The sequence below is a fragment of the Myotis lucifugus genome, unplaced genomic scaffold, assembly GCF_000147115.1.
Source record: "Myotis lucifugus unplaced genomic scaffold, Myoluc2.0 scaffold_83, whole genome shotgun sequence".
In the NCBI taxonomy this organism is placed as follows: domain Eukaryota; kingdom Metazoa; phylum Chordata; class Mammalia; order Chiroptera; family Vespertilionidae; genus Myotis; species Myotis lucifugus.
The window spans coordinates 4366920-4393791 of record NW_005871131.1 but is presented as its reverse complement, the minus strand read 5'-3'; the positions used below and the strand labels follow the sequence as shown (position 1 = coordinate 4393791).

The following is a 26872-nucleotide window of genomic DNA, read 5'->3' as shown; positions in this document are numbered from 1 at the left end:
TCGCATCTGGCAGCCATCAGTTTGTTTGCTGTATCTATGAGTTTGTTTGTGTTTTGTTTGTTTTGTATTTTAGAATTCACATATGAGTGAAATCATATGATATTTGTCATTTTCACTCTGACTTTATTTTTGTTTGTTTTTTTTTAAAAATATTTTTATTGATTTCACAGAGGAAGGGAGAGAGAGAGAGAGAGAGAGAGAGAGAGAGGGAAACATCAATGATGAGAGAGAATCATTAACTGGCTGCTTCCTGCATGCCCCCCACTGGAGATCAAACCCCCCACCCAGGCATGTGCCCTGACCAGGAATCCAACCAATCCAACCAATCACACTGTGACCTCCTGATTCATAGGTTGATGCTCAACCACTGAGTCACTCGGGTCAGGCCTGTCTTACTTTATTTAGCATAATATCCTCTAGGTCCATGGATGTTGTTGCAAATGGCAAGATTTCCCTCTTTATTATGGCTGAGTAATATTTCATTGTATATATGTACCCTCCTTTATCCATTCATCTATTGATAATATTTAGGTTGCTTTCATATCTTGGCTATTAAAAATAATGCTGCAATTAACATAGAGTTGCATGTGTGTTTTAGATTTCTTTGAATAAGTACCCAGAAATGGGTCATATGATATTTGCAAGTGCTAGTCACAGCAATTGGACAAAAATAGAATAAATAATTTTCAAGTGCATATGGAACATTTTCTAGGTTAGATCATGTGTTAGACTACAAAAGAAGTATAAGTAATTTAAGAAGACTGAAATATATCAAGCATCTATTTCAACCATAATGGTTTGAAACTAGAAATCAATTATAAGAAATAAAACACACTTTTTTTTTAATTCTGTGTTTTACTTCTTATAATGGATTTTAAATTATATTTTTAATTTTTGAGAAGGCTCCATACTATTTTCCATTCCAGGCTCTCTGCCCATTTTTAAATCAGATTATTTTTCCTTTTGGTGTTAAGGCTTGAGTCCTTTACATATTTTGGATATTAACCTCTTATTGGATGTATCATTGGCAAATATCTTCTCTCATTCAGTAGGTTGGCTATTTGTTTGTTTTTTATGGTTTTCATTGCTGTGCAATAACTTTTTAGTTTGCCAAAGCTCCATTTGATTATTTTTTCTTTTGTTTGCCTTGCCTGAAGAGACATATCAAAAAATAAATAAAAAATTTATTAAGAGCTATGTCATAGTTTACTGCCTATGTTTTCATCTATTGGTTTTATGGTTTTAGGTCTTACATTTAAGTCTCTAATACATTTTGAATTTATCTTGTTTATGGTGTAAGAAAGTGGTCTAGTTATTTTTTTTTGCATGTATCTGTCCAGTTTTCACAACACTATTTATTGAAAAGACTATCTTTATTCCATTGTATATTTTTGCCTCCTTTGTCATAGATCAATTGACCATATAGGTCTGGGTTTATTTCTGGGTCTCTGTTTTATCCCATTGAACTATGTGTCTATTTTTATGCCAATATCATGCTGTTTTGATTACTATAGCCTTGTATTATAGTTTGATATCAGGTAGTGTGGTACCTTTAACTTCATTCCTTTTTTTCAAGATTGTGTTGGCTATTTTGGGTCTTTTGTGGTTCCATGTAGATTTTAGGATTACTTACACTAGTTCTGTGAAAAGTGCCACTGGTATTTTGATAGGGATTTCATTGAATCTATAGATCGCTTTGTATAGCATGGATATTTTAACAATGTTACTTCTCCCTATCCTTGAGCATGGTATATGCTTCTATTATTCGTATCTTCTTCAATTTCTTTCTTCAGTGTCTTACAATTTTTAGAGTATAGGTCATATATAAACTTGGTTAAATTTATTTCTAGGTATTTTATTATTTTTGATGTAATTGTAAATGGGACTTTATTTTTAACTAGAGGCCCAGCGCATGAAATTCGTGCATGGGAGGGGGGGTTCCTCCCCCTGACCTGCACCCTCTCCAATCCAGGAGCCCTCAGGGGATGTCTACTGATGGCTTAGGCCCAAAGAGGCCTAAGCTGCAGTCTGGCCTCCTTCTGCAGGAGGTGACCGGGCTGATCAAGGGAAGATGCTGCCACCATCACCCCACTGCTGCTGCCACCATCACCCACTGCTGCTGCCAGTGCCGGCTGCCACAGCCACCAAGGTGTTTTCATCAACGCGGACTCCAGTCCCTTCACCACAAAAAAATGACAACTTTAGGCATTTTCAAGATGTGTCTTTTATATGATATGACCTTTCCTTTCCTTTTTCCTTTTTCCTTTCTCCTTTTTCCTTTTTCCTTTTTCCTTTTCCCTTTTCCCTTTCCTTTTCTTTTCCTCACCTGAGGATATTTTCCCATTGATTTTTAGAGAGCATGGAAGAGAGAGGGAAAGACAGAGAGAAACATCAATGTGAGAGGGACACTTCAATTGGTTGCCTCATGCATGAGCCCTGACCTGGGCCCCAGCCAGGGAGGAGCCTGCAACCTAGGTACATGCCCTTGACCAGAATCGAACCCAGACCCTGCAGTCAGCAGGCCAAGGCTCTATCCACTGAACCAAACTGGCTAGGGCAGGATATGACATTTCTTAACCCCTCCAGCAGCAGACCTTCATTTTTTCCTCCAGGAGTGAGGTGGAAAAACCCTAGATCACCTTCTTGGATTCTTATTACCCAAGTTACCAAGAACACTGTGAGTGGCGTACCAGGAGCTTAGCCAATGAGCAGTCAGAAAAGGTATTTCCTCTGTAGCTCATGTGCAGAGGCAGGACTGCCGGGCGCGCTGTGGCTGGCAGGCCCTGCTGTCTGTCTATGGGCCTGCTCTCTGTCCCTGCCCCGCCCCGCCCACCGGGCTACCAGCCTTGCTGTGATAGGAGCCTGTGGGCCATGGGGACAGGACCCAGAGGTGCTCCATGCACTTCCTCGTGACCGGTTGTTTGTCTGGTCGTGAAGGCCCTGGCCTATTATTAGTATAGATTTCTCTTTATGATAGTTTGTTATTAGTATATAGAAATGCAACAGATTTCTGGATATTAATTTTGTATCCTGCTACTTTGCTGAATTCATTTACCAGTTCTATAGTGTTTTGGTGAACTATTTAGGGTTCTCTCTCTATATGTCATGTCATCTACCAAAAAATGGCAGTTTTACTTCTTCCTTTCTAACGTAAATGCCTTTTATTTCTTCCTTTCTAATTTGGATGTTGTGTTTGTGTGTTTTACTTCTTATAATTTATTTCTAGTTTCATACCATTGTGGTTGAAATAGATGCTTGATATATTTCAGTCTTCTTAAATTACTGATACTTCTTTTGTAGTCTAACATGTGACCTATCCTAGAAAATGTTCCATGTGTACTTGAAAATTATTTATTCTATTTTTGTACAATTGCTGTGGCTAGGACTTGCAATACTGTGTTGAATGAAAGTGGTAAAAATGAATATCCTTGTCTTGTTCCTGATCTTAACAAAAATGCTTTTAGGTTTTCACCATTGAGTATGATGTTAGTTGTGAGCTTGTCATGTTTTATTATGTTGAGATGTGTTGCCTCTATTCCCACCTTGCTGATGGTTTTGGTCATAAATGGATGTTGAATTTGGTCAAATGCTTTTTCTGCATCTGTTAGTGTGATCATATGCATTTTGTCCTTCATTATTTTAAAATGTATCTTTATTATTGAAAGTATTATAGATGTCCTGTCTTCCCCCGCCCCCCATTAACTCTTCTTCCACCCCAATCCTGCCCTGCCCTCCAAGACCTTCACTGCATTATTGTCAGTGTCTGTGGGTTATGCATTGTTCTTCATCTTGTTTAGGTAGTGTATCACGTTTATTAATATGTGGATATTGAATCAACCTTGCAAATTAAGAATAAATCCCACTTGATCATGGCATATAATCTTTTTAATTTATTTCTGAATTTGATTTGCTAATATTTTGTTGAGTATTTATGCATCTATGTTCATTAGGTAATGGTCTGTAATTTTATTTTATTTTTCTTTTCTTTTAAATTAAATCTTTATTGTTCAGATTATTACAGTTGTTCCTCTTTTTCTCCCCCATAGCTCCCCTCCACCCGGTTCACACCCCACCCTCCGGTCTCACCCCCCTCCCCAATGTCCTCATCCATAGGTGCACGATTTTTGTCCAGTCTCTTCCTGCATCTCCCACACCCCTTACCACCCGCCCCCAAGATAGTCAGTCCACTCCCTTTCTATGCCCCTGATTCTATTATAATCACCAGTTTATTCTGTTCATCAGATTATTTATTCACTTGATTTTTAGATTCACTTGTTGATAGATGTGTATTTGTTGTTCATAATTTGTATCTTTACCTTTTTCTTCTTCTTCCTCTTCTTAAAGGATACATTTCAGCATTTAACATACTACTGGTTTGGTGGTGATGAACTCCTTTAGCTTTTCCTTATCTGTGAAGCACTTTATCTGACCTTCAATTCTGAATGATAGCTTTGTTGGGTGAAGTAATCTTGGTTGTAGGTTCTTGGCATTCATCACTTTGAATATTTCTTGCCACTCCCTTCTGGCCTGCAAAGTTTCTGTTGAGAAATCAGCTGACAGTCCTATGGGTACTCCCTTGTAGTAACCTGACTGTTCTTTCTCTTGCTGCTTTTAAGATTCTCTCTTTGTCTTTTGCTCTGGGCATTTTAATTATGATGTGTCTTGGTGTGGTCCTCTTTGATTCCTTTTGTTTGGGGTTCTCTGCGCTTCCTGGACTTGTAAGTCTATTTCTTTCACCAGGTAGGGGAAGTTTTCTGTCATTATTTCTTCAAATAGGTTTTCAATATCTTGCTCTCTCTCTTTCTGGCACTTAATTCAGATGTTGGTGCGCTTGAAGCTGTCCCAGAGGCTCCTTACACTATCTTCGTATTTTTGGATTCTTTTTTCATTTTGCTTTTCTGGTTGGGTGTTTTTTGCTTCTTCGTATTTCAAATCTTTGACTTGATTCTTGTGATCCTCTAGTATGCTGTTGGAACTCTGCATAATATCCTTTATTTCAGTCAGTGTATGCTTAATTTCTAGTTGGTCCTTTTTTATAACCTTGAGGGTCTCACTAGATTTCTTGAGGGTCTCACTACATTTATCGGCGGTCTCGCCAGTCTTTTTGAGGGTCTTACTAAATTTATCAGTGGTTTCTAGAAAGTTCTTGAAAAACCTTAAAAGTGTGGTTTTGAACTCTGTATCCAGTCGTTTGCTTTCCTCCATTTCTGTCATTTGTGACCTGTTTCTTTGTTTCCGCATTTTTTATACTTCCCTGTGTTGGTAGAGTGGCCTTGTGTGCTAGGTGTCCTATATGGCCCAATGGCTCAGCCTACCTAGTTACCTGAGGTGGACACTCTTGGTGCACCCCTTTGTGGGCTTTGTGCACAGTCTTGTTGTAGTTAAGCCTTGATTGTTGTAGGTATCACTGGGAGGAATTGACCTCCAGGCCAATTGGCTATGAGAGTCAGCTGTGTCTACGGTGGGAAAACTTCTGTGCTGAACACACCCTTCTGGGGCAAGACTTGCTTCAGTGGGGCTTTGGTGCTCACTGAGTCTGCCCCCCCTGAGTGTGTCCCTTATGGATCTGAGGAGTTGTAATTGGATGGTCCCACTCTGACCACTGGGTACACTGGCTCTTGGATCTAAGGAGGTGCTAATTTAGCCTCTGTCCGAGGCTACCCAGCAGGAGCTATGAGGAGATCTGCAGATTCCCCTTCCTTGTTTGGGGTTTGGAGGTGCCCAAATGAGGCCCAGCTGTGAAGCAATGCAAGCTGCTGTGGGGCCTTGGGTCTTCTCTTGGAAATTCTGGGTCTGCCTGGCCCAGCTGCAGTTTGTTAGGTAATTTTCAGATTGCAAAGGGCCAGGGCATTCATACGCAAAAGCCTCTGCCGCAGCTTGGGTGGGACGGGGTCTCAGGGAATCAACAGGGCAGAGCAAACGGCTATGGCTGATCCTCAGCCCTGCCCTAAGGGGCCCCGTGTCTCAGTGTCCCGGTAATTGCTGCAAGCACCTTTGAGAGAAAGCCGCCCTCGAGTTCCAAGTTCTGCCCGCTGCCAGACAGTCCAGTTTCTCCCAGTATGAGTCTAGGTCCCCAGGGACTCACCCGGAACTGGAGCTCAGAGCAGTCAGGGGCTTGTGACTCCCTCCTGATTCAAAAAGACAGCTGCGTCCTCAGTTGCCAGCCCTTGCCACGTGCGCCTCCATACCTCTGCACTTCCACACCTCCTCTGAGTCTCAGTGTGCTTTTCTCTTTCCTTCTTGTTGTAGAATTTCCACTCAGCCAGCCTTCCTGTGGTTCTGGATGATGTCCGTTTTGTCTTTTAGTTGTATTTTTGAATTTGTTGTGGGAGGCAGCAATTTCCGGTGTTTACCTATGCCGCCATCTTGGTTTCTTGATGGTCTATAACAGGGGTCCTCAAACTTTTTAAACAGGGGGCCAGTTCACTGTCCCTCAGACTGTTGGAGGGCCGGACTATAGTAAAAAAAAAAACTATGAACTAATTCCTATGCACACTGCACATATCTTATTTTGAAGTAAAAAAAAAAAAACGGGAACAAATACAATATTTGTATTTGCATGTGGCCCGCGGGCCGTAGTTTGAGGACCCCTGGTCTATAATTTTAAAAAAATAATATGTCTTTGTCTGAATTTGGAATCAGGATAATGCTGACTTTGTAAAATGAGCTTGTGAGCCTCCCCTCTTTTTCAATTTTTTGAGATATTTTGAGAAGAATAAGTGTTATTTTTTGTTTGAATGTTTAGTAAAAGCAATTGTAAAGCCATCTAGTTCAGGACTTATGTTTGTTCAGAGTTTTAAAAATTATTTATTCTATTTTGTTAGTAGCTCTTGTTCTGTTCAGGTTTTCTGGTTTTTCTTGACTCAGTCTTGAAGGATTGTAATTTCTAGAAATTTATCAGTTTCTTCCAATTTTTGACATATAATTGTCCAAAGTATTTTCTTATAGTCTTTTGTTTATAGTTTTCAAACAGTTGTCACTTGTCCTCTCTCATGTCTGATTGTATTATTTGGCTTCTCTCTCTTTTTTTCTTGATAAGTCTGGTTAAAGGTTTATTAATTCTGTTTATTTTCCAAAGGACCAGCTCTTGATTCATAGTTCTTTTGTGTTGTTTATTTTTAGACTCTATTTTGTTTATTTCCACTTTGATCTTTATTATTTACTTCCTTCTACTCATTTTGGGCTTCATTTGTTGTTCTTTTTTTAGTTCATTTTGGTATAAGGTTAGATTGTTTATTTGAGATTTTTCTGTGTTGAGGTAGCCCTGTATTGCTATGAATTTCTCTTATAGGACTGCTTTTGCTTTTGGGTCATGTGTTTTGATTTTCATTTGTCTCAAGGTATCTTTGATTTCTTACTTGATCTCATTGTTAACCCATTCATTGTTCAGTAGTATGTTATTTAGCCTCCATATGTTTGTGTTTTTCTTCTTATAATTGATTTCTAGTTTTATACCATTGTGGCTGAAATAGATGCTTGATGTAGTTCAGTTTTCTTAAATTACTGATACTTCTTTTGTAGTCTAACATGTGATCTATTCTAGAAAATATTCCATGTGCACTTGAAAAGAATGTGTATTCTGTTACTTTGGGGTGAAATGCTCTAAAAATATCAATTAAATTCATCAGGTCTAATCTCTCATTTAAGGCCACTGTTTCCTTGTTCATTTTCTGTCTGCAAGAACTATCTTTTGATGTCAGTGGGGTGTTAAATTCCCCTAGTATGATTGTGTTACTGTTGAGCTCTCCCTTTGTGTTCATCAATATTTGCTTCATATATTTAGGTGCTCCTGAGTGCATAAATATTTGCAATGGTTATATACTCTTGTTGGATTGGTCCTTTTGTTATGAAATGTTCTTTGTCTCTTATTACAGCCTTTGTTTTAAAGTCTATTTTGTCTGATATGAGTATTGCTACTCCAGCTTTAAAAAAAATTTTAGTCTTTGTGTGAGTCTCTTGTTGGCAATATATGTATGAGTCTTATTTTCTTATAAATTCAGCTACCCTGTGTCTTTTGAATGAAGCATTCATTCCATTTATATTTACAGTGATTATTGATAGTTATGCAGTTATTGTCATTTTATTGTTCATATTTTTTTCATCTTCTTCTTAAAGGAGTTCCTTTAACATTTCTTGTAATACTAGTTTGGTGGTGATGAACCTACTTAGCTTTTTCTTGTCTGTGAAACTCTTTATCTCTCAATCTCTCATCTAATTCTAAATGATAGCCTTGCTGGGTAGAATAATCTTGGTTGTAGGTCCTTACTTTTCATCACTTTGAATATTTTGTATCAATCCCTTCTGGTCAGCAAGGTTTCTGTTGAGAACTCAGCTGACAGTCTTATGGAAGCTCCCTTATAGGTAACTAACTCGTTTTTTCTTTTGCTGCTTTTAAAATTCTTTTTGTCTGAGACCTTTGGCAGTTTAATTGTGATGTTTCTTGGTGTGGACCTTTTGGGTCATGGTTGGGACTCTCTATGCTTCCTAGACTTGTATGTCTATTTCCTTCATACAAGGGAAGTTTTCTGTCATTATTTCTTCAAATAGGTTTTCAATCCCTTTCTCTCTCTCTTCTCCTTCTGATACCCCTATGATATGAATGTTGGTACAAGTGATATCCCAGAGGTCCCTTAAATTATCCTTATTTTAAAAATTCTTTTTCCTTTTTGCTGTTCTGATTGGTTGTTTTTGATATCTAGTCTTCCAGATCACTAATTTGGTCCTCTGTTTCATCTAGTCTACTGTTGATTCCCTCTAATATATTCTTCACTTCAGTTATTGTATTACTTATTTCTGACTGTTTATTTATTTTTGTTTTCTAATTCCATTTTTATGTTTCCCTTTGTTGAAGTTCTCACTGAGTTCATCTACTCTTCCCTTGAGCATTCTTATAAGTAGTGTTTTGAACTTTGTATCTGGTAGATTGCTTGTCTCCATTTCATTTAGTCTGTTTTTTCGAGTTTTGTTTAGTTCTTTCATATGGGACATTTTTTTGTCTCCTCAGTTTGGTTGACTCTTTGTGTTTGTTTGTGTAGATCTTCTAATTCTCTTGGTCTTGGCAGAGTGACCTTATGTAGTAGGTGTTCTATGGGGCCCAGTGATGCAGTCTTTTTAGTCACCTGATCCAGGTACTCCAGGGATATGCCTTGTGTGGGTTATGTGTTGAGTCCTAACTGCTATTACAATGTCAGTGGGAGGGATTGCCCCTCAGACTGACTGGCTGCAAGGAAGACAGTGGATGAGCTGTGGTGTAGTGGTTAACCCCACAGGGTGGGATTCATTTTAGCAAGGCTCTGGTGCCTGCCAAGTCTACCCTTTGGGTATGTTGTTTGTGGAGTTAATTGGGTAGTGCTATCATATGGTCTAAAGCTGGTTGGTTTTGGGGTCTCTTGGGAGAGGCTTTGGTGCAGGTCAAGGTCAGCTGCTGCCTGTGTCCAGTCTGGGGCTACCTGGTAGGAGCTACAAAGTGATCTGCAGTTGGTTGCCATCTGTGCTGGGCTTAGAGTCACCTAACAGAGGCTTGGCTGCAAACTGAGGCCAGCTGACATTAGTGCTGGCCTTGGGGCTACTTAGCAAGTGATATAGGGCAAGTTGAGTCCAGCCACTACTTATTTGGGGTTTGTGGACCTTTGAGAGATTTTTAGGAAAGTCCACAGTGCCAGCCAATGCTGGCTGTTTGTGAGAAACAGCTGCTGAAAGAAGTTTGGGCCTGTGAGTGAGTTGGGTGGGGCAGGTTTTCAGGGAATATCCAGGGTAAGGCAAGTGATGTTAGTCAATTTGATGGAGACTCAGATTTGAAACTCTCCTATACCTGCAGGATGGGTGGGGGGAGGACTCAACAAAGAAACAATGGCACCTGCCAATAATTCTGTCTAGGCCAGAACTCTGAAGCCAGATAATTCATTTTCTTGCTCTGAAGCCAGACAATTCAGTTTCTCCCTGTGTGTCCTTTCCATTTTTTGACCTGTTGTCAAGTGTTTGTGAATGTGTGAGTTTGTGTTTGGGCCCTGTAAGAGAACACCTGGGTCTCCAGCAGCCCTCTGCCTCACCTGGATAGAATCCCTGCTGATTTTCACTGCCAGATGTTGTGAGGACTCCTCTTCCTGATGCTAGTGGTCCAGGCAGGGCCCCTTTATCCTCAGCAAAGATTTCTGCAGTTAAGATATCCCTCCTGCCTGGCCGGCGTGGCTCAGTGGTTGAGTGTCAACCTATGAACCAGGAGGTCACGGTTCGATTCCCACTCAGGGCACACATGTCCAGGTTGCAGGCTCAATCTCCAGTGGGAGGGTGGGGGGATACAGGAGACAGCCAGTCAATGATTCTCTCTCATCATTGATGTTTCTATTTCTCTCTCCCTTCCTCTCTCTATATATCCTGAGTCTTGTTTTTTTTTTTTAATTGATTTGAGAGAGAGGAAGGGAGGCGAGAGAGATAGAAACATCAATTAGCGCCCTTGTGCATGCCCCCTATTGGGGGGATTGAACCCGCAACCCAAGCTTTTGGTTCGATGTCAACACTCAACCACTAAGCCACACTGGCCATCCCTCCTGATTCTTTTTTTCCCCCCACAGTCTAATCATTTATTCATCGAGCTAACAATTCCTGTACACTTACTCTGTGATTTACGGGATTACACATTCATCCCTCCTGATTCTTAACCACCAACACGTGGGTGTGGGAGCAGCCCATATTGTGTCTCTGTGTGGCTTCTCTATATCTAGTTATAGGAGTTCTGTTCAGCTAGTCTTCAGATGATTCTCTTGGGTGGTTGTTCTATAATTTAGTTTTAATTTTGATGTAGTAGTGAGAAGAGTTGAGCACAACTGTTGTTTTTCTTACCTTGTAAATTTTTTTTACTCTAAAATATGTGCAGCTCTAACTGGTTTGGCTCAGTGGAAAGAGCATCAGCCTGCAGATGAAAAGGTCCCAGGTTCGATCCCCTGGGCATGTACCTTGGTTGCGGGCACATCCCCAGTAGGAGGTGTGCAGGAGGCAGCTGATCGATGTTTCTAACTCTCTATCCCTCACCCTTCCTCTCTGTAAAAAAATCAATAAAATTTATTTAAAAAAATAAAATAAAATATGTGCAAATATAACATTGAAAAATATAAAACAAAAACCTAAAAATTAAGAATATGAATTATTAAAGAAACATTTAGTCAACCTTGCAAAATTATTACCCTCCAGACACAATCTGCTAGAAAATAGTTAAAGATTCTTGGATGTCAGCCATAGCACTGAAGCAGGGTCTAAGAGACCTTCTACTCTGCCAAATGTTAACCCCTTTGTTGCTGGAAGGTGGGAAGCCTTGGGATCTTTAGGGAAGGGCTGGGCAACACAGAGGAAAATAATGGTGGAGGAGTATGGGTAGGGTGGGATGGGGGGGGTGGTCATGGATTAGGGAGATACTCAGGATGTTAGGACAGCAATTATTTAGCCACTGGTTTAGAAGAATTTCAATATTGTAACAATCAATTCAACCATTTTGATATGTCCTTGCTGAATATTGGCCTGGATCAAAATACCAAAGAGAATAAATTTAGATAAACAAACATAGTGAGTTCACATGATGTTTTGTTTCTAGTTAGATTGTTGCCCCTTTATTTTAAAATATGAAAACATGAATTCAAACTTTAGTAAATTATAACGAGTTACATCAGAGTGCTTCTCAAATAAATACTTGATATATGTCAAAAGATATCTTGAAGCCATTTTGGAAAGATTGGAGTGCTAAGAGAACATAGATGCAAAAATATCTGAAATTCTAGGTATGTTAAATTTGTGATAACTGTTTCATTATGTTCTTCAGATTATCATTGGAAAGGAAAATTAAAGAATTTATTTCTTAAATTGGGTAGTGGATTCATGGATGTTTATTAAGTTGCTTTATGACTTAAAAATGTTATATATACTATTTTGAAGAAATCTGTTATTTCATACTAAAAAGCAGAAAGACTATTAAGTTTTTAAAAGTAAATATGATAACTGTGTTTAAAAGAACCTTTCAGATAGCAAGTTCATTGTTATAATATTTGAAACTTATGTTCTCTTGTAGTTGAAAAACCGAGGTCGCTGGGTCCATTGGAATGAATTAATTAAAAGTACTGATTTAGGAGATAAACGTATCAAGATTCAAGATATCATAGTTCCTACAATGGACACAGTTAGATATACATTTCTAATGAATTTGAGTATTACCTATGCCAAGTAAGAAATTCTTATAACATACACTTAAATCATAACAGTGTCATTCTAACAGGATCATAGAATATTTGAAGTAAGCTTTAAGGTCATTCATTTTCAGATAACTGACTCCCTGAGAGACTGGCTAATTGACATGTCCATATTGACATCTGTTACTAGTGGCAAACCTAGAATCCAGGTTTCCTATTGCCCATTTCAAACTCTTTGCCATTATACTTTGTTGCTTCATAAACTGCCTTATGTTTCTTTTATTTGTAACAGACTAAAAATCAGTGTTATTGCTAATAGGTATGCATTCTACTCAAAGATTCACTGTACTTCTGAGGTCAGACTAACCATGATCCACATTCTTCCATTACATTTAATAATTTTCAAACATATCCTATTCTAGTTCTTCATAACTTAAGATGAACATGAAAAACCCAGACTTGAATCAGAAGAACACATCAAAAAAGAGTACATGAAACTGAATCAAAAGCCTAGCATGTACTATAGGCATATCCATAACAACTTCCTTAATAACATTTTGGTAGTTATTTTTCTTTTAAAACATGAGGCATAATTTATTATTAATGCTATTTTGAACTAGAGAAGCTTACATAATATGCATGAATGTAATGGTTTGTTGTTTATAAAAAACTTGTTTTTGAATGAATTTGTGACAATTTTATCTTGTTTAATAAACAAAAACAGAAAGAATAGCTTATGAGGGAACATTATTTTATTACTATTTTATAGTTGCATTTTTGCATTTATTTATTTTTATTTGTTTATGATTTGAAAGAGAGAGAAACACTGATTTGTTGTTCCACTTATTTATACATTCACTGATTGATTCTTGTACCTGCCCTGACCAGGTATTGAACCCTGAACCTTGGCAAATCAGGACGATACTAACCAACTAAGCTATCTGGACAGGGCTGCATTTTTGCATTTAATGCCTAATATTTAAAACTTTCTTAGGCAAGGAAGTTCACTATGCTTTAATTATGTTCTCCTGCAGTCGGAAGTCACTTGCCAATTCTGAGGAATTCTAGTATGGTAATTTTTTTGTGCTATGAGACATTTGTCAGAATAATGATTTTAAGTGAGTAATGTAAATATAGGATTACAAGGGAAATCACATGTTGAAATACATTTATTAAAATATTGAACAAATTTGGGCCTGCCTGGTTTGGCTCAGTGTTTGAGCGTTTACCCATGAACCAGGAGGTCATGGTTCCATTCCTGGTCAGGGCACATGCCTGGTTTGCACGCTTGATCCACTGTAAGGGGGTGTGCGGGAGGCAGCCAGTCAGTGATTCTCTTCCATCATTGATGTTTCTATCTCTCTCCCTCTCCCTTCCTCTCTCTGAAATCAATAAAAATATATTTTAAAAACTGAACAAATTTGGTCCATAGTAGAAATACATATGCTTCTTTTTTTTTAAACCCTCATCCAAGGAATGAGGATATTTTTTCCATTGATTTTCAGACAGAGTGGAAGGGAGAGGGGGAGGAGAGAGAGACTCAAACCTGCAACCTAGGTAAGTGCCCTTGACTGGAGGCCAGTGCTCTAACCACTGAGCAACAATGGCCAGGGCCATGTACCTCTTTATGAATCCTATATAATATAAGCCTAATATGCTAAGTGTCCAGTCGCCCGGTCGTCCATTCAACAAATCAAAGCGTAATATGCTAATGATATGCTAAGGCTGCTCAACCACTTGCTATGACCTGCACTGATCTCCAGGGGGCAGACAGTCAACTGGTTGACCAGTCGCTATGACATGCACTGACCACCAGAGGGTAGATGCTCTGAACAGTAGATTTGCTTGTGCTGGGTCTGGCAGATCGGGACTGAGCAAGAGGGCTGGACATGCCCTGGAACCCTCCTGCAGTCTCTCCCCAGCTGGCCAATCTCCCATGTCCCTCCCCAGCCTTGATTGTGCAGCGGTGGGGTCCCTTGGCCTGGCCTGCACCCTCTCACAATCTGGGACTTCTCGGGGGATGTCGGAGAACCGGTTTCAGCCCAATTGTGCAGGCCAGGCCAAGGGACCCCACTGGTGCATGAATTCGTGAACTGAGCCTCTAGTACAGTGGTTCTCAACCTGTGGGTCGCGACCCCTTTGGGGGCTGAACGACCTTTTCACAGGGGTCGCCTAAGACCATCGGAAAACACATATATAATTACATATTGTTTTTGTGATTAATCACTATGCTTTAATTATGTTCAATTTGTAACAATGAAAATACATCCAGCATATCAGATATTTACATTACGATTCATAACAGTAGCAAAATTACAGTTATGAAGTAGCAACGAAAATAATTTTATGGTTGGGGGTCACCACAACATGAGGAACTGTATTAAAGGGTCACGGCATTAGGAAGGTTGAGAACCACTGCTCTAGTACATTAACTATGATCCAGTAGTGAGTCTGATGACTGTCATAATTTTGAAGAAATCATTGCATCAGTGATATTGAGTTGTCACTAACAATTATAATATTTAGTATAATGTCTATGATTTCTACTGGTGACAAACACACAGGTACTATTAATACAATTGCTCCATTTTAATTAAGGATAGTGAAAGCAAAGATACAACTTTTTTGTCATTCCAGTTCACAGATTCTCTGAACACTTTAAGAATTTCTTCAATTGGTCCATAGACCCCAAGTTAAGAACAGTATTTTATTTGTTAAAATTACTTTAATAAACAGTTTTTCTTAAGGCAAGGGTTACTCAGATTAGGACACATAGATGAATTCAGGGGTTACTATAGTTGTAAAACTTTAGTTTTATGTTTATACTTCAATGATAATTTTTAAAAGTAATACATATTAGCATAACTTAGTTTACTTAGATGACCCCTTCTAACAGAATGCTGTTGCTTAGTTTGTGTTTGTCTTTATGTATTGTGTACTACCAAATTATCATGCAATGTGACAGTATTTAATTTTTCAATTCAGTATTTCTCAAACTTGGAGTCCTTAGAGTTCTGTGAATATAAACTCATAGGATTTTTTTCCTTTTCTAATTAGTTATGATCACTCAAGTATGAGAAGCCCTGCTTGAGATTCCACTGAATAGAAAATTCCTTATAGTTTGCTTTTAGATAAGTATTTTCAGTTAGTAATTCTGACTTGGTTCTAAAATGTTAAATAGGTATATATAACTGTTAGATTTAGAATTCACTGTCTTTTATTTCTCACACAAACTTTATGCTATTGAGATAACTGTGAAACAGCCAAAATCTATCTTATGTCATCATGTCATTAGTCTATTCCACACGACACCCTCTTGCCTGTACTTCTAACTAAAAAATATAAACACTGTACATAACTTTCCTGAGACAAAATTTGCCTTTCCTTTCTGAAAAGTTAAGCATATTATTACTTGTTTTATGAGTATTTTGCATATAGCAATGTTACATCTGTTCAAATAATAGTTCCTTACCATACTATTAAAGTTTTAGTAACAGGAAGCAAAAATGTGTGCCAGTTGTTACTTTACCAGTCTTTCGTGATATAACAATGATAGATTAAAATGTGAGTTTTTAGATGAATTTGATTTGATTATTTTTTACATTTTCAATAACTTTAACTTCCCTTAGTAGAAATGTATTCTGACTTTTTCCCCTTTTGAATGATATATTCATTGTTTTCCTAAAGGCCACTGCTTTTTGTGGGTCCAACTGGTACAGGAAAATCAGTGTATGTGAAGGATAAGCTAATGAATCACTTGGAAAAGAACCAGTATTTTCCTTTTTATGTTAATTTCTCTGCACGGACCAGTGCCAACCAGGTTCAGGTTAGTTTAAAGCCAGAAACATAGATTGATAGTTATTGAATGTTTTGCCTTATTTGATTAGTATTTAAAATTGTATATTAAATGAGCAGCTGTGCAAATTTTCTATGAATTCAAATTAAACTTCTAACTTATTTTTGGCATTACAAATAAGTTTTAAAAGTCAGGTTTTGAGGACAAACATTTGAGAGAACATATTTGCATTAATACTGGATTATTGAGATTTGTCATCTTTTTTTTATGCCAAGAAGCAGCAGCAATTGATTTCTTACCTAGGGAAGGGAGTATAAAGGGGGGAGGGGGCAGAGAAAGAGGAGAGAGAACTTTCTAGACTCTCCTAGATCCTTAGGAGCATTTGCTGCTTATTGAAGCTCTGTCTATGATATATATTTCAAACCATGGACTATTGTAGACTTTCTGTGACAAGAATTGTGTAGCTGTGCGTCCCACCCTTTACCCCCAGAAGTACCAACATGGAAGTATTGCATGAGGCCTTTTCCAATCACCATTTTTATCAGCCATTCCTAAATTTATGTCTGTCCAATCTCTCTTGACCTGTGGAACTCATTTTCATTGTTTTAAACCTGTAGAATTCCCTTAATCTCAAAATCTTACAAATTTAAATTAGTAATTTTAGATATTGAGTAAATTAAAGTTAATAGCTGTGTTGGGGTATTTAATGAGGAAAATATTTGTGTGCATGTGTACATATGTGTATAATAAAAATATGTATGTAACAATTTTTAGTACTGTAGGGTTTCAATAAGTTCTCTTTAATGTTGAATATGAAGTTTGATATCACTCTAAAAGTGAATAGATATAAACATGCACATGGTGCTGCTTGACATTATTTCCTTACATAATTAAACTTAACTTCCTTATTTTTTCTGGTGTTAAGTATAACTACTATACCTTCTTCTTTATATTTTAGAACATTATTATGGCAAGATTGGATAAAAGACGCAAAGGAGTTTTTGGACCACCTATGGGAAAGAAGTGTATAATTTTTATAGATGATATGAATATGCCTACATTGGAGAAATATGGAGCTCAACCTCCTATTGAATTATTACGACAGTTTTTTGACTGTGGGAATTGGTAACTATTTGATTGAAGTCTTAATTAGGCATAGTGAAGTCAGTTTTTTATTTTTTTCTATTTTAATTTCTCAGAGCAAAATAATACATTTTTTCAAGTTATTTATGAAAGATAAATAACTGATTGCTTATTTTCCTATACAGAAAATTTTGGAAGACTTTTTCTTTATAAATTTATTTTTTATATATTTTTTCTGAGTATAATTTTTAAAAAATATTTTTATTGATTTCAGAGAGGAAGGGAAAGAGAGATAGAAACATCAATGAGGAGAGCCCACAACCTGGGCATGTGCCCTAATCAGAAATAGAACTGTGACCTCCTGGTTCATAGGTTGACACTCACTCACTGAGCCATACTGGCCAGTCTTGAAGACTTTTATATACCTTTTTTATACCAGTTTTTCCTCTGAATGTGTGAATTAGATAACAGATTAATAATCCAGTATTGGCAATGTATATATTCAATACTGTAGTAAATCTTTCCTTTACAGCTATTATTTTCAAAATAATCTACTGATTTATATCTTTCAAAGTACTATTCCCCCAGGGCTGAGAATTTATGGGTAGTTCCCAACCTAAGTAATTGTAATCAACACCCTGTGTTTCTACCATTTTAATTTCTTTATATTTTCTGTTACTGTTTGGGACTACCATATCTTTGAAATGGCTTGATTTTAACAGCAATGTCATAGATAATTTTACTTCCTCCACCCCAGTATAGCATTATTCTTATCTCAAGGCAAGGGTAGACTAATTTTGAAGCTAAGTCCTATTTTGGAAATACGTTTTTGTTACTACTGCAGGCCCTTGGAATCCTGCCTTCTGGAAATAATCACTGTTAATAATGTATTCCCTCTTCCTCCAAGTTTTTGTTCTTTATAAATATTTTTATTTTAAAAAATATACTCATGTTACACATGTTTTGCAACTTATTTGCACTTAAGTATTTATCTTAAACATCTATCATGTTATTTGCCTCATTTATTTTATTGGCTTTTAATACTATTTAGTTCTATGAATCTTGCCATAGTTTACTTAGCCAGTTCCCTATGACAGCTATTATGGTTGCTGCCATAAGCCGAATCATATTTTCATACTTTCTAGTGTACTATTAGACTAAGTACTTATATAGATTTCTCCTATCATCCTCCCCTGATTTTTGCAAGAACTTCAATATTAAAGGACTTAATGGCCTATTGGAAATAAGAACTTGTTCAACTGAGTGATTCCAACTAAACTGAGCCATTTAGCTATCCCTTTCTGATTAAAACTTCTTCGGAGATTTGTTACTCCTGAATGGGTCCTTTTTTATATAACAAAAGTGTGTAGTTACTATTTAGATGTTCTTGTGTTCTCCGAAGATAAGATTTGAGATGAGAAAAAGAAATCAGGACTTTGCTGTACATAGTTTAGCTATATAATTTATTTTCAAACAGGGACATTTCTGAGAGTAAAAGGGGAGTGTCAGTAATTACTCTAGGGCAGTGATGGCGAACCTTTTGAGCTCTGAGTGTCAGCATTTTGAAAAACCCTAACTTAACTCTGGTGCCGTGTCACATAGAAATTTTTTGATCTTTGCAACCATAGTAGAACAAAGACTTATATTTTTGATATTTATTTTATATATTTAAATGCCATTTAACAAAGAAAAATCAACCAAAAAAATGAGTTCGCGTGTCAGAGGTTCGCCATCACTGCTCTAGGGCAAGCACAAACCAGAACTGTCCTAGGCGAAAGGGGATGTATAGTCACCCTATTGTGACTAGCTATACACAAGATTGATCTCTCATCCATGCTCTGGATTTGGAGTAAGAAGAGGAAAAGCAAAGAGTCAAATTGGAAAAAAAAAAGAGTAGGAGGAGAGAAAGGGAAGGGCAAGAGGGAGGAACATTCTAGATACTCAGAATCTGGGCAGCAGAGTTAGTGTCACTGAAAGGAAAAGTGGAGTGCTGCTTAAAATAAGTTCCCTCTGTTTGAAGCATTATCACAAGTTCTTCCTTGTAGAGAAGCTATAATCAGGTTAAGTTTCTAGGGAGATCTACATTTCATTCCATCTTATTGGCTTTATAACTGATCGTTTTGAATTTTTATGTGCTTTCAAGGTATGACCTTAAGGACACAAGTAAAATCACATTGGTTGACATACAGCTGATTGCTGCCATGGGCCCTCCAGGTGGTGGAAGAAATCCAGTCACTCCCCGTTTTATTCGACATTTCAACATCTGCACTATTAATGCTTTTAGTGATGAAACAATGGTCCGAATCTTCTCATCAATTGTAGCATTCTACCTTAGGACTCGTGATTTTCCTCCTGAGTTCTTCTTAATTGGAAACCAAATTGTCAGTGGGACTATGGAGGTGAGCAAAAAATGCAATACAAAATATTTCAGTATATATATCTCATTGGGTCCTTAACTTTTTTTAAAAAAACATGTTTTCCTTTAGACATCTACTTTGGTCTTCAGTGTCAGAGAAGCTGTTATGAAGGCTTGAGAATAGGAAGATTATAGGCTTTGAAATTAGAGAAACTAATTGGGTTTGAGCTTTGAATGCTATTTTCTAGCTAAGTGGACTTAGGCAAGTAATTTGACTTTCCAGAAACTCATTTTTCAAATCACAAAAATGGGAGATAACACCTGTTTCACACGGTTATTACAAGGAAATCACCCAGAACCAGTATGTGCCACATTGTGGGTTTTCCCTAATTATTAGGTTCCCACTCTGGTGTTTATAAATTTTCTCTTCTCTCCCCTCCATTTCTTCATGCTTGTCTTAAAAAATGAACTTAAGCATCTTATGAATATATTTTTAGCTAGGTCCCATAATTTAGGATTAGTAGTGAAAAAAATTATAAGAAAACACAAGGGTGGGAACAAAAAACAAGATTGCCCATATGGCCAAAGAGCAGCTCTTAACTTATTCAGTGTGTTTGTTATCTGCCTCTGATTGAGGCCAGCACCAGCCTTATTGCTAATGGTAAAAGGGAAAAAAATGTATTCAAGGTGATAATCTCATTGAACTAAGCTTTGAGGAGCCTTGATAAGGGAGAGGGGGTGGTGTCACTGCAACCAAAAGCAAAAAGCTCCCCCCAGAATCATTCCATCAGTTTCTAAAAGCATTGTATCTTTCTAAAGTTGTTCTCCTCTTATTCTGGTGGAAAATTTGTCCTGTTAAAATAGAGAAACTATGAACAGAGAAATGTACATTGTAATTACTATACTTATTCTGATACAGAAAAGTGCTTCTATTTATTAAATATGATATTTGTATTTCAGGCATTTCCTGAAAAGAGGGAGCAGTTGGTTAGGCAGAATGGGATACAGAAAGGATTCTTCCCCACCCCACTCTTTGAAGCATTATAGACCTACCGAGTGTGTAGGTTAGGGAAGAAAGGTGAATCATAGGACACATATAATAAAATATAATTTAATTTGTTTTTTTCAGGCTACATTTTAATTATTTATCTTCCTTAAAGAAAATATTAAACTTTATTTGGTGAATTCAGCATATAGCCAGTTATGATAGAAGGAAGAAGGGGGAGAGAAAAAATAAGAAAGAGAGGGGAAGTGAGAGAGCACATTGGTTTGTTTTGAATTCAATGGTAGTCAAAAGGAAATTGTTTCATCCTACTCTTTATTTCGAATACTTCAGAATGAGTTACCTGATTTCACTTTCTCCTAAAGTTTTTGTTAACTACTTAATCTCAGATCATTTCCCTTTAAATGGGACAGTCATAACATAGGGGAAATAAAAGCATTGTCCCTTTTTGGGCTTGGATAGAATCTGATAATATTAAGTTCCTTCAAATTCATAATGCCTGGTTGAGTGCTATAAACAAACAAAAAAACGTATGCCATGCTAGACTTAATTATGCAATTTTCCAAGGTAATATAATCTGATAGGATAAATAAAATATTTTATATAACATACAATTTGTTATCTGGCTTTTCTGATTATAAGCATTTTATTTTTGCTTTGTTGCTTTTTTCATATTCAGATATACAAACAATCCATGAAAAATCTTTTGCCCACTCCCACAAAATCTCATTACACTTTCAACTTGAGGGATTTTTCACGTGTCATCCAGGGCTGCTTACTCATTGAAAGAGATGCCGTGGGGAGCAAGCACACCATGATCCGGCTGTTCGTGCATGAGGTTCTTCGAGTGTTTTATGATCGCCTCATTAATGATGAGGATCGATATTGGCTGTTCAATTTAATCAAAGTTGTTATAAAGGAGCACTTTAAAGAATCATTTGATAGTGTCTTTTCACATTTGAGGAAAGAGAATGCACCAGTGAGTATATTTAGTGATTAAAAACATTAAGTTAAGACAGTACAATAGTGTCTTGGCCAGTGTTGCTCAGTTGGTTGGGTGTCATCCCATGCCCTGAAAGGTCACCAATTTGATTCCTGGTCAGGGCACATGCCTGGGTTGCAGGCTTGATCGATCCCTGGTAGAGGGTGTGCAGGAGGCAGACGATCAATATTTTGTGCTCACATCGATGTTTCTTTCTCTCCCTACCGCCCCTCTCTCTCAAAATAAAAAACACACAGTACAATAGCATGAATTATTACTTATCTTTAAAAAATACTAATTCTTAATTATTATATTCTTTTAACTTTCCACAGACAGTATTTATTTTGAGAAGAATTGTCTTTAGAGAAATTATGTATATAACATAGAAGTTATTTAAAAAATAATACTTTGTATGATAGGGATTAAATTTAATAACAGATATAAAGTGTTTAACATTGCTTTGTAACTACTAAATACGTGGAAGTCATTCAGAATGACTTCTCCAGCCTCTAGGACAGTGATGGCGAACCTTTTGAGCTCGGCGTGTCAGCATTTTAAAAAACCCTAACTTAACTCTGGTGCCGTGTCACATATAGAAATTTTTTGATATTTGCAACCATAGTAAATATTTTTGATATTTATTTTATATATTTAAATGCCATTTAACAAAGAAAAATCAACCAAAAAAATGAGTTCGCGTGTCACCTCTGACACACGTGTCATAGGTTCGCCATCACTGCTCTAGGGAGTGGGGGAAACTTTTTTTAAAATAGAAAAAAAAAGCTCTTTTTAAAAAAAATTCCTAAGGATATAATATAATTGCAGGTATTAATTTTACAACTATATTATTTACTACCCTATCTTTTTTAAAATATATATATTTTTATTGATTTCAGAGAGGAAGGGAGAGGTAGAGAGAGATAGAAACATCAATGATGAGAGAGAATCATTGATTGGCTGCCTCTTGCACACCCTACACTGAGGATCAAGCCCGCAACCCATGCATGTGCCCTGATGGGGAATCCAACCGTGACCTTCTGGTTCACAGGTCCATGCTCAACCACTAAGCACACCGGCCGGGCTACCCTAATTGTTTTAAAAGAATTCTGTAATTGATAATCATCCTATAATATGGACAAAACAAAATTTTATATAACATTTTCTTAAACTTATTTTAGAAAAATAATTTGTTTTATAATTTGTTGATTTTCATTCTATAGGTAACTGAAAAGGACTTAAGAAATCTTATGTTTGGTGACTATATGAATACTGACCTTGAAGGAGATGACAGAGTTTATATTGAAATTCCAAATATTCATCAATTTAGTGACATTGTGGACCAATGCTTAGATGAATATAATCAAACTCACAAAAGAAGAATGAATCTTGTCATTTTTAGGTACCTACATTTGGTATTAATGGTTGAAATTACTATTTGTAAAAATTTATTGTGAAATATTTTAAATGTGTAAAAAGGTATAAGAAAAACTATGGTGAATAACCTTGTTCCCATAATTGAGCTTAAGACATAAACTATTAGCAATTTATTTGAAGTCCCTTCTGTAGCCATCCTTCCATCACTGCATTCCCATTGAACCCTGCAGGGGTAAAACAAAACTCATGTGTCTTCAGACTTTTAATACATATGTGTTCCTACACATATGTACTGGTATATGCACTACCTTATTTTACATTTTTAAAACTCATACAAATGGTATCATACTGTATGTACTCTTCTGCAAGTTGGTTTATTCCATATTGTTTGTAACATTCACACACAAAAAATAATTTTTTACTACTACATTGTATTCCATTGTATATGTGTAAAAATGTAGTCATTCTTCTAAGATAGACTTTTATGTGCCTTCTAGTTTTGCAATGATAAAAAAAGGTTAGAATGTTCATGTCTCCTTGGGTACCTGTGTAAGAATTTCTCTAAGATTATATTCTTAGAAGTGAAATTATTGTGCCATGGTGTGTAAGCATCTTCTATTTTACTAAGCTTTGCCAAGTGCCTTCAAAAATTATTATTGTTTTTAAGAGCTTGTGTTGTGTCTCTCCCTTGCCAATATGTAGGATTGCCAGACTTAGTAAGTTTTGCCAATCTAAGGAGAGTGGCTCTACTAGTAAACTGTAATTTCCCTAATTACTAGTGAAGCCATCTTTCCTGAATTTGTTATTTTGTGAATAACTGATCTATTTTTTCACATAGAAATTCTTTTATTAAAAAATTAAAAGTAATGGTTTTAATAAAAATAACAATGTACTTTCAGTATAAGAGGTTATGCTTTCATTTTATTTCTATAATTTACATATTACATTTCCTGAATTTGTACTTTAAATAATTTTACTTAGCATCAAATGATCCAATTATAACTGCTTTTGAAAAATCACACATTTTTTATGATTACTTCTTTAAAATTAGTATCAGACAGCAGTCTATCCTAGGAAAGTAAAACAATATTTATGTGTAAATATACATTTACATTTATATTTTCAAGTATAATAATATTGATACTTTATAGGTATGTATTGGAACATTTATCACGAATATGTCGAATTCTAAAGCAGTCTGGTGGAAATGCTTTGCTTGTTGGACTTGGAGGAAGTGGTCGTCAATCTTTAACTCGTCTGGCTACATCCATGGCAAAAATGCAGATATTCCAACCAGAAATTTCTAAGAGCTATGGTATGAATGAGTGGAGAGAAGACATGAAGGTAAAGTTATGAAAAAAAAGTCGTGTCTAAAATATTATCAGTGCATTCTTTTACCTGTGAAGAGAGAGCCAATCTGTATAGCTATGTACTGAATACATTGGTGAAGATGTTAATATTATCTATAGATTATTTACAGTGTGTGTTGAGCACTGTTGTAAGTGCTTTACAGACATGATCTCATTTTATAGGTATAACAATTCAATGCAGCAGGTACGGTTGTCTCTGTATTTTACTGATGAGGAACCTGAAATTGAGCTTAGTTTCTTTGGAGCTGTCTTGCTGTTTCAGTAAACAATAGAACAGTAGAATGCATACTGGGGCTTTCATCCTCATATGTATACAACTCTGCAGGCCCCAAAAGAGAGATGACTCAAAGTAGAAAAAAAAGGAAGGGAGATATTTACTGCTGGACTTTTTCATTTTCACTGACCCTCACATACTAAATTTCTACAACCTAAAAGTTAACATAAAGAAAAGGTAGCATTTGAGATCTTTTTTAATGAAAGTGTTTATAAACTTTCCCCTTAGCACTGTTTTAGCTGTATCTCTGTAAGTATTGATATGCTGGGTTTTTATTTTCATTTATTTCAAGAAATTTTCTGATTTCATTTATGATTTCTTCTTTGACTTATTTGTTAGTTAAAAGTTTGTTATTAAATTGCCACGTATTTATGGATTTTTCAGTTTTCCTTCCATTGTTATCAAAAAAGATACTTGATATGATTTAAATCTTCTTAAATTTGTTAAGACTTCTATCGAGGCCTAACGTGATTTATTGTAGAGAATGTTCTATGTGTACTTAAGAAGAATATGTATTTTGCTGTTGTTGGGTGGAGTGTTTTGTACAAGTCTCGTAGGGCTAATTGGTTTATAGTGTTATTCAAATCCTCCATTCCCTTATTGATCTTCTGTCTGGTTGTTCTATCTTTTATTGAAAGTTGGGGTATTGATTGCGTTGCTTTTCTTCCTTCAATTCTGTCAATGTTTGTTTCATAGTTTAGGAGTCTGCTGTTTGGTGATAAATACTTATAATTATTATATCTTCCTGATGAATTGACATTTTAATCATTATATAATGTATATTGTCCCTTGTGAGAGTTTTTGACTTAAAAGTTTATCTTGTCGTAAAGTCTATCTTGTTTTATATTAGTACAGCCACCCTGCTTTTTTTAGTTACCATTTGCATTGAACATCTTTTCCCTCCTTTCACCTTTAGCCTTTGTGTGTCCTTAGGTCTAAAGTGAGTCTTTTTCAGCCCTAGCTGATTTGGCTCAGCGGATAGAATGTTGGCCTGAGTACCAAAGGGTCCCATGTTCGATTCCAGTCAAGGGCATGTACCTTGGTTGTAGGCTCCTTTAAGGGCTGTGTGCACAGTCTTGTAGTTGAGCCTTGATTGCTGTTGGAGTCACTAGGAGTTGGCTGTGAGACCAGCTGTGTCTACAATGGAAGAGCTGCTGTACAGGAGACACCCTATGGAGAAGGATTTGCTTCAATGGGGCTTTGGTGCTCACTGAGTCTGCCCCTTGAGTGTGTTGCTTGTTGATGGTGTAGATTTGTAATCTGGTATGGTCTGAAGCTGTCCACTGGGTGCACCAGCTCTTGGGCCTCCCAGGAGGTACAAAGTCAGCCACTGCCTGGGGCCACATGGCAGGAGCTCCAGGGAGATCTGCAGATGGCTGCTACTTATATTGGGCTAGTAAATTCCCAGGTGAAGCCCAGTTGTGAGACAGGCAGGTTGGTGCTAATGCTGGGTCTTGAGCTTCTTATTGATAGGTTTGGGGCATGCTGATGCCAGCTGCACCTTGTTTGAGAGACTTTAGCAAAGTCTGAAGCCTGAGCCAGAACAGGCCATTCATATGTAAAAGCCACTGCAAACAACTTGGGTGGGGCTACAAATTGGATGGGGCGGAGTCTCAAGAAATCACCAGGGTGTAGGGAACAGTGTGGGTCATGCTGATGGAACTCAGTTATGGCTGTCAGTCAGCTCTGTGATGGAGGAGGTCCCAGCACAGGAACAATGATCCCTGCAAGCACCGCTGCCTGGGAGAAAGCTGCTCCTGAGTTCCTGCCCCAATGCCAGACAGTCCAGTTTTTCCCCATATGTCCCTGGATTCTACCAATGCCACTGCTTGGCACTGGAGCTCAGAGGAAGTGAAACCATGTAAATTCTGTGCATGGGCCCTTTAAGAGGAACATATGGGACCCCAGAAGCCTCTGTGTCACTCAGCCACAATCCCTGCTGGTTTTTACAGCTCGAAGTTACAGGGACTTATATTACAAGCCCTGGAAACCTGGACTAGGGATCTGGTGTGGGGCTGGGACCCCCTGCTTCTCAAGGGAGGCCTTGGAGATATCCCTCCCGATTAAAAAACCGCACATGGGTGTCAGACCAGCCTGTTCCATGCCTCCGCCCCTCCTACCAGTCTCAGTATGCTTTCTTCTTTACTTCTCTAGTTGTAAGACTTCCGTTCAGCCAGATTTCAGGTGGTTCTGAATATGGTTGTTCTGTAGTTTAGTTTTAATTTTGATGTGGTTGTGGGAGGTGGTGAGTATAGGCATTTATCTATGCCACCATCTTGGTTCTCCCCCAGATACAGTATTCTTGGTTGACAGTTTTTCTTTCCATACTTTGAATATATCATCCTACTCCCTTCTTGCCTGCAAGGTTTCTGCTGAGAAATATGCTGATAATTTTATGGCACCTCCCTCTGCTAGTGTGAGAACATGCTTTCAAGATTCTTGCTTTATCTTGACTCTCAAC

The 26872-nt window shown here is 37.2% G+C and overlaps 1 protein-coding gene across 1 annotated transcript in view; it reads left to right on the top strand.

Annotated features, from left to right (window-relative positions):
• DNAH12 (dynein axonemal heavy chain 12) overlaps positions 1-26872 on the top strand; it is a 238892-nt gene that overhangs the window by 124615 nt on the left and 87405 nt on the right. The window contains exons 38-44 of the mRNA XM_023755751.1: positions 12056-12207; positions 15861-15999; positions 16928-17094; positions 19196-19451; positions 21091-21390; positions 22614-22792; positions 23919-24111. Of these exons, the coding sequence (XP_023611519.1) occupies positions 12056-12207; positions 15861-15999; positions 16928-17094; positions 19196-19451; positions 21091-21390; positions 22614-22792; positions 23919-24111 (1386 nt within the window). The remainder of the gene's footprint in view (positions 1-12055; positions 12208-15860; positions 16000-16927; positions 17095-19195; positions 19452-21090; positions 21391-22613; positions 22793-23918; positions 24112-26872) is intronic.